General features: G+C 45.8%; 1 protein-coding gene across 1 annotated transcript; it reads left to right on the plus strand.

Annotated features, from left to right (window-relative positions):
* The first annotated feature begins 3,672 nt into the window (after window positions 1-3,672).
* LOC126519052 (uncharacterized) lies at window positions 3,673-8,055 on the plus strand. Its single transcript, XM_055065105.1, has 3 exons — window positions 3,673-3,760; window positions 6,433-7,077; window positions 7,888-8,055. Exons 1-2 carry the CDS (start codon window positions 3,749-3,751, stop codon window positions 7,045-7,047), a joined length of 627 nt encoding a protein of 208 aa, XP_054921080.1. The 5' UTR covers window positions 3,673-3,748; the 3' UTR covers window positions 7,048-7,077; window positions 7,888-8,055.
* The last annotated feature ends 495 nt before the right edge of the window (window positions 8,056-8,550 follow it).

Below are 8,550 nucleotides of genomic sequence, written 5' to 3' on the forward strand. Positions count from 1 at the left end.
TACTCGCGTGCTTAATACTTTTGAAAATAAAAGAGCCTTCAATGGAGTGGATTGCATGGTGAAAAAAAATCTGGTAAACTAACACACAATATGTTAGCATTTCTTTTAATGATTGCGTTGTGGATAAATTTGTAAACGTATCACGAAACTTCCAAAGTTCAGGAGCATTCAAGTTATTCATAAATATTGTAGGCATGCTAAAATGAAAAAATAAAAAAAAAAACACTAGATACGGCGATTCAGGTCAGAATGCGTTCTCACCGTTTACGACAAGGCCGTGACATTTTGCATAATAACTATTTGAGCATTTTATATTAGGTTAGAGATAATAAGTGGCTGTCTAATTTTAATACGCTAACAAAACTGATGCAATACAAGATTTTGTCGTTCAAAAAGGGGAAATGGTTTTGGGAGTGCTTTCAGCGCATTATATTTTTGAAGCAGTTTCTGTGAAAGTTTCTTGCGTTGGTTACGTTGTCTATTTATCCTACGCCTTTGCTTTGGTTAAGCCGACCACGAGTGTCTGATCGAAGCTAGACATATAGAAGGGCGGCCATGGGCCAGCGATACATTGATTCCGCTCTGCCTACAAGTTTCAGATTCCCATAAGTTTGTAAAGTCTCACTCTATGAGTTCATCAGCTGAGGTTCTGCTGTCAGAGAGAACGCCATCGGAAAGCGATAGTTTAAGGGCTTCCAAGCGAACTGACAACCAAGTAAGGAAGGCAAGGTACACCTCATAGATTTAATTAACAAAGCGCAGAGTTCTGAAAGACGTTGGCGTGCCTAAGATGAAGGGCGAGATAGCGTGATCTAATAATCATGTTCCAATACGTATGTAGTCGTCTGTCATGGCTGTGTGTTGAGTTAAAACTATGGAATTCACTTTGCTTTCTTTCGTAAGGAATGGACTAGGCTACATTCTGCGTTTCATTACAGTAATAAATTTTTCTGGAATTTTGCCCTGATTGAATGACACCCTAATAGCAACCTAAGCTTACTTAGTTCATAATGGTATGCCTTCGTCAATCTAGGGGAAATATATTGGAGAGATTTTCCTAACACCTCAACACTTTTAGTTGTGCTAATATGGCGAAAGGTGAAAAGAATTTAAGAAAGGTGGGCTTTTTTTTTACGCCAATAGACATTGGGCTAGGGCCTACCAACACAGAACACCAGGTGGACTGGCCAGTCTATCAGTAGAGGAGGCCGGTGACACATTGGAAGATTAATGGCTTATTATATTGTGGACCCTAACGAAAATTTGCGTGGAGAGATGAGCCAAGGCTCAGGAGTGGGCTTTCAAAGCCAGGTTTTGCTGAAGGTAGGTGACTGTGAAAAGGGCCACATCTGTATTTCTGTCGTTTTTTTTTTTTTTGCTCCACAGAAGAGAAATCGTTTGTCCCGCAGCAAGTAAAGTGTGTCGAGATAATTTTCAGAGGGACGAACTCCTGAGATGTAACACATCTCTCGAAAAGAAAAACAAAAATGAAATCACAGAAAGTGAAATATACAAAAGATTTTTACACGATTGCTAGGTTCACGTAATTTAGCTCAGTGATTCGCATCACAATGTGTAAATGTTCACCATTTCTCTTTCCGCGTTTTACGTCCAGGGGAAAAGAAGCACACCAAATGACATTGTCATTTTGAAACTTTTGTTTATATTTTTACTTCTTCCCCATAACTGTACTAAGAGCCTTAGTATTGCGCAAGAATAACCTCTCTCAAGGCTCTGTCTTCTAAGTATCAAAAAGTGCAGGTTTCGGCTGAGACAAAACAAAAGCAAATAATAAACAAAAAAAAAAACGAGCTCACGTGTACCATAAAAGTCTGAGCTCAAAAAATATTTAGACTCCAGGACAAATACGCTCGCTTTCTTTTTTGTGTGTGTAATGATTCATAGGCTCATACATCTTATTTTCTGGTAAGTAATGACATTTCATTGTTCTTCAGTATGATGATGGATAGGTTCGCGAGAAATATGCCGGCGCGGCCTTTGTACAACGTAAAATTGATGTACAAAACTTGGGTAATCGTAGAGCACCATAGGAGTGTCCTCGCTTAAGAAAACATTCCAGCCAATCATTATGCTGGGCATACAGTATTACTAGCGAAGGCGGCCAGCCAATAGCAAAAATCACGTAGAAACGAAAAGCTTTCCGAGTTCGGTCCTACGATTTGCTATATTTATAGGCAGTGTGTTTGGAGTTGTCGAATTATTCGGCCTCACTTTGGTAATCTGCGGAGCGCCTTGTTAGTCGAACGGCACACTGATCCCCCGAGAAATGCATTGGTCCCGCGTTCGATCACCAGACCAGGACGAATTTTCGTTCTGCTGCGCTGCATTCTTTTTGAGCCGTCCACATGGGTTTTCTTCGTGTCTTCTTAGTGCCAGTCTGATGAAAGGGAGCATTTTTCTTTCGCGATATTGCAACTCATGCTTGATCAAGCTAGAATGAAAAGTGTGCTCGGTGTTTTTAATTACGGTTAGTTAACTTCAAGAAAGATTGTCATCATTCCACGGCGCTCGGAGTGAACACGTTCAGCCAACTCGTGCAAAATCAACAAACACTGGTTACGACGTGCCTTCGTGCAAGGACCGCCCAACCTGATTTCATCTCAAAAATACGTTGTTAGACACTGCACGCGGTGGATCTGAAAGTTGTTGGAACACGACTGAACCCTTAGGAAGGTCGGTGACGCTGTTCTAAGATTGCTAACTGTGCTTCAGTAGGCGTCACCCGCGTGAGTGAGTAGCCGTAACACCGACTCGTGTAAAGCCCGCGGCCTGTAACATCTTCACAAGAGGATAGAGCATACGAATTGTACGAGTAAATACGGTAACCGAGCACGGTGCCTCTGCATACGCGCGGCACGTGATGATCGGAGGCAAAGAACCTAGCCTTCCGGCTTTCCCGTAATACACGCGCTGTATATTCCGCGTCGTATTCTGTTTGACTGTAGGAGAGGGTCAATTGCTTATGCTGCCGACGATGTCGAGATACGCCGGTATAACCAAAAATGAATACCCCTGGGGTGGGAGACGACCGTTTCTTTCTTTCTTTCTTTTTTTTTGGGGGGGGGGTAAGAGAGGGGGAATGGCAGGGAATAGGTTTGTACACATTACGTGTGGGGCGAAGCTAGAATACAGAACGCGATTTGACCAACCCGCAACGAAAAACAATGCGCGGCGGGCGGCGTTCCAGGGAAGCCACGAACGTGGCGGAAGCGCGGAAAGAGAAATTGACCGCTTGGCTCTTCCGCTGCCTGACGGAGAGCGGCGGGGCAAAACCAACGGCCGAACGCTCTTGCGCTGCCGTTCTTCATTTTCTGCGGTGTTACCGTTACACTTCCTCCTCGCGGCGTGTCGTCTAACTTGAATTCTAGATCGAGATAAGCAGGAGAGGATTGGGCCTCGCTCCGTTTGCTTATGCTTTCGCACTGTGGCATCGAGGAAGCGTTGCTCGGGCTGGGACTGTCACGGCCGGGACGTCTTCCCTCGCCCTCCCACCTCTGTCCGACACGGAAAGGGAGGACGTCGGAAGCTACGCGCTTCAAGCGAGGGTGTACACCTGCACGGAATGGAGGCACACCTTGGGCCCTTCCCCTGTGAGGTAAGGAGAAAGGCACCGTGGGGCGGTGCGTTGTCGGCTGGGTATAAAAGCTCGCCTGCCCGAGCGCAGAACACGCTCATCTTCCAAAGTCTCCCGATCGCTTGTGCTCTGAGGTATCAGCCAGTCTTCACCATGAACGCCCTGGTAAGGATCTGCCGGCTTGCCGCTCCCGGAATGTCCAAACGCCGCGTCCGGTCCAGAAATTTTCTAGGCTGGATCCGTGCGATAGCTTCTTTTGCGAATAGAATCCGCGAGTGTTGTGAACATTCGAGGCGCGTCTATGAATTATTCCTGCTCCGAGCATGGAACCTAACGCGATTGCGGTTCATGACAGAAATGCAGTCCTTGCTGGGATACGAAACGCAAACATTGTAAAGTGCTCCCGCTTTCATTTCGCCTAAAACACTGTCGGTGCATTGGGCACGCAGTACAGTAAGTGAGCATACCAGTTTCTTCAACCGTATTTTGAATTAATGCTTGCACAGGATTGCTTCAATAGTAGGAGACCAAGCAGCGCACGTCTTGCGCTGTAATGGCACAAGTAGGTACACAAATGCCCCATTCCTTTATTAATCCGCGCAACGGCCTATAACTAATTTGAACTTTGCAAACAACCACATTGGCATAGCACCAACTTGTGTATAAAGCGTGCTTTGTATGGCAACGTGCTTAACATATACAGCAACAGCATAGCTATTTGCACGGCATCACAGGCCGTTTGAGTGGTGTAGCATAAATCCAGCTGACCACTGCGTAATTTTTTTTTTCACATTTTCGTAGCGTTCATTTCTTGAGGCCGAGCACTATTACGTCCCATCCTCCCTGCAGAAAACAATAATCGAAATATGAGTGGTACATGGGAACCAAGAAAAAAAAGTCAGATTTTACTGTGACAGCACTATTGCAGCTCCTGAATATGAAGGAAGGATTCAAATCCATCAGCGAAAACCATGGTTCCATTCTGGAGTGTTTAACATAAATACTGGATAGCGGCTTTCGTAACATTCGTAGAGCAGCCCAGCCAAGATTAGCCACTGATAAACCAGGCACCACAGAATCAAAGAAGTGTTCCCTGAGAGTCAGGGGCCCCGATGTGACCTATTATTTGTCTAGCAGGAATAATTTCTAAGGTCTGTTCAAATTGACGTCTTCGCTTCATATACTTTTATAATCAATAAGCAATCGCGTAATAGCCAGTGGTGCACAATACTCCAACATGTTATTGATATTTCTTGGTGGGTAACAAATCATCTGTGCGAGCCTAATGTTGTCTTTACGTTATGAGCTCTGCTTTAGCCGTGCCATTTTTTCAGACCCTTTTTTTTGGCTAAGGCCACTAAAGCTACTGCGGCAAGGCATATTTTAGCGAAAACCACGTGAGCATAGTGATAGGTGCGGGCTCGGAAGCTTCATTATTCACACTATTTCAGCGACAATGAGCGCATGTAGACTTCTGACAAATTACATTGCGTGGTGAACGTTAGTAGCTTGTGGTCGCTAAACACTGTTTTTAACAGTACAGTGTGATCGAGAAAAGAGCAACGCGCAGCTCCGATACCAGCTTGGTTGCGAAGAGCTTGGTTGCGTTGTAAAATGCTTGTTCTCGCGCACGCGCTAACATCACTGATCAAAAGGATTGTAACAGCGCCGGCGTTCGGAACAAGCAGCTTACAGTCAGAGTGAATCATAAAGTGCGGGGAACGTTTGAGCGTGAAGTCAAAGATTTTACACCGGACGCGCACACCAGGAAGCAGTGAAAGGAAGCCATCAGCAGAGTAAAGCGCACACGCGAAGTTTTAAACTACTACTCATGCAGCGTAAAGTTGCCGATTATTGTATTTTTCACTCAACTTACTTGTTCGAGATGCCTTAAAAAATGACGAGAGCTAGAGGAACTACTGTGGAGGTCTGTACATCGGCACAGATAAACCGTTGAGTATCTCTTCGGTCATTTGTCTTTCATTGCATCGCGGCCCGACAAAGGCCACCGAAAGAAAAATGTAGTTTGAGCTGTCACCTTGAGAAGCCGATCCCGATTTACAAAAAAAAAAGAAGTTTCTTTCGTAGTGCCCTTTGCCATTGGTCAGTCGCGTTCCCTAATGTTAGCTTCATCACAAGGTTTCGCTGCAATTTTTTCTTGCGAAGATTGCTAGCTTGCGAACATTTTTTGAATACGGGCTCTGCTCGTCTTGTAGTATACTGCCCAGAGTGGTCCAGCATACGTGAGCAACTATCGCACGTTGGCGACGTTTAGCACAAATGTGCGCCGACTGTAAGTCTGCTGCGTATTTACAGGCTCCAAAAGAAATCAGCGAGCGCAATTACATCACGTCTACTAAACCGCGCCGAGTCAGCTCCATCAATTTTTTATCTAACTGCTTCGCGTGCGTCTCCGATCGGGTTCGCTCCGAGTTTTATGGTTCTCAATAGCATCGCGGAGCTCTTCGCCTGCCATGTGAACTTGGTTGCAACCCAGGGTGCCTTCGTGAAATTGTTACGTTTATTTATTTGAAATCTTTATCGTCTATCAACAGTGCAAAAACTAATCGCAGGCAGATGGTAAAATTACTCTTTCTGGCGCTTACAGCAGGAATAGCATTCAAACATGCAGCTAAAACAGCAGACGCATGAAATAAAAATACAGATTTTTTTACACATTAGCGAGCGTCCAGGAAGAAGGACATAGCACAGCATGAAATTTTGTAAATGAGTCTCGCAAAAGTGGGCCACGAAGTGTTACAAAGTATTTCTAACATTGCGTGCAGAACACTAAGACAATAAGAGAATGATAAATGTGCGCGTCAATATCATCGCAGGTGTGCACCGTCCTACTGAGTGCCCTGGTTGCCAGCGCCTTTGGCGGATTTATCGGAGGCGGCGGAGGTGGTGGTCTGGGTGGTGGTTTGGGTGGTGGATACGTCGGTGGAGGCGGTCTCGGTGGCTACGGCGGAGGCTACGGCGGAGGTCTCGGAGGCGGCTACGGTGGAGGTCTCGGAGGCGGCGTTGGTTTCGGAGGCCTGGGTGTCGGTGGCCTCGGCGGAGGCGGCGGTAACGTTGGCGTCGGAAGCAGCGTCGTCCTGCTCAGCGGTGGCCGGGCGGGTGCCGGCAGGTCCGTGGCTGGACCGGCATTCCTGGTCCGCACTGTGCACCACGTCAATCAGGTCAGCGGCGGCGGAGCCGTCGTGGCCCACTCCGGTATCGGAGGCGTCGGCGGAGGCGCCGGCGCTGGAGGTGTCGGTCTCGGCGGCGGTGTCGGAGGTCTCGGAGGCGGATACGGAGGTCTCGGCGGGGGCTACGGCGGCTATGGTGGTTACGGCGCTGGTGGCTACGGTGGTTACGGCGCTGGCGGCTACGGTGGGTACGGCGCTGGCGGCTACGGCGGTGGCAGTGGTGTAGTCGGCAAGGCCTTGCTCATCAAGCACCACAAATGAGAGTCAGCTTCTATCATATGCAACATTCAGGTGAGTTACTCCTTTGATAGAGCTTTAAAATAGAAAATTATGTAAACGTATGCTTTGCTCAATGTGAATTGGTGGATCCTTGTGTAGAACAGCGGCGCTTCACATGTGAGACAAGCGGGTAGTGCTCTTTAGGCAGGATGATAGATAGCTTGATAAAAAAAAGTGGCAAAAGTACTGGCGGCATTTTAATGTAAGTGCATGGGTATAGTCCATTGTTTATCTGCCTAAAGAACTTGCACAAAAACCGAAAAGGACACTCACGTATTGGGCAGGATTTGTAGGTAGTTCAGCATTTGAAGGGTAGTAGTATGAGTCGTAAAATCGCAATCAGTGTGCTTGCGAATACACAAACGTGATCACTGCTCGCGTTGAATGATGTCATTTTTGGGGTGAGCAATATTAGAATGGTAGTTTCCGATGCTTTAATTTAACAGAAGTTGCATGCTGCGGCCGATGTAGTAAACATATCAAAATCGCGGCTTTCTCTGAAAGATGCTGAAAAGTGCATGTTTGAAGCAAAACGCGAGTAAAACTTCTGCATGTCCGATTCGAGGAATTTCTTTGAATTAAGTAGTCTAGCACAGGCTTGTAACGAAACATATGAGACAAAACAACCAAACAGACGTTGAACAGATTACAATATTTGCTTTAGGTATTGTCAAATGTGCCACAGAAATGAACGCTTTTCAGTTATATCTTAATGTAACGGAGTGTCCCCAAGGCACCTTTGAAGTTCTTCCGCTTCATTCGTGTCAACCGCTACAGTTTACCTGAAATGACGCTGAATTTAATATTCCTCTTTATTTTCAGAACAAGGAATCTTCAGCGAAGGCAGTACAACATCGGCCTCTGTGGGAAAACGTCCGCAGCTTACGCCTGCCATCTAAGTCGAAGAAATGACCTCAATAGTGCAAATTATGTTCGTGACTTGTGTAAATATATGTTGACGAGGGCGTCGCTCCTCGACACCAGAAAGAATCTGTTTTGCCTTCTTCATCTTCATCATAAACCTGCACGACACACACGATTTTGCTGTAGGCGTTGATTAGCACTCTGCTGCCGGACAATTGCAAACTATTGTGAGTTTGCCAACAAACACACGATGTCAGTACGCAAAACGCTACATTCTCTGGATCTACCTAATGAAATGGCACGTCTTGTAATAGTTTGTTTTTATATTGTCCTTAGTTTTGAACAATAGTACACAACTTGCCGTACATGCTGTAAACAAAATTAGTTTTCATGAAACTGGAATGTGCCGAGTTGGCACACAAGGCTTTATTTCTAATACCTCTCAGATTATGCTGGCTTATACCAACTGCTCTGGCACTCCCGAACTATGCCTACACATAATGCTGTTTATGTAACGTCGCGTTAAATTTTAAACATATTTTCTTTCTTAGTGTGACATGTAAAACATGGCACTATAAAGCGTCAGGGCCGTTATATGAAATATCTGACGCGTCATGGTAC

Source organism: Dermacentor andersoni, chromosome 10 (assembly GCF_023375885.2).
Source record: "Dermacentor andersoni chromosome 10, qqDerAnde1_hic_scaffold, whole genome shotgun sequence".
NCBI lineage: Eukaryota > Metazoa > Arthropoda > Arachnida > Ixodida > Ixodidae > Dermacentor > Dermacentor andersoni.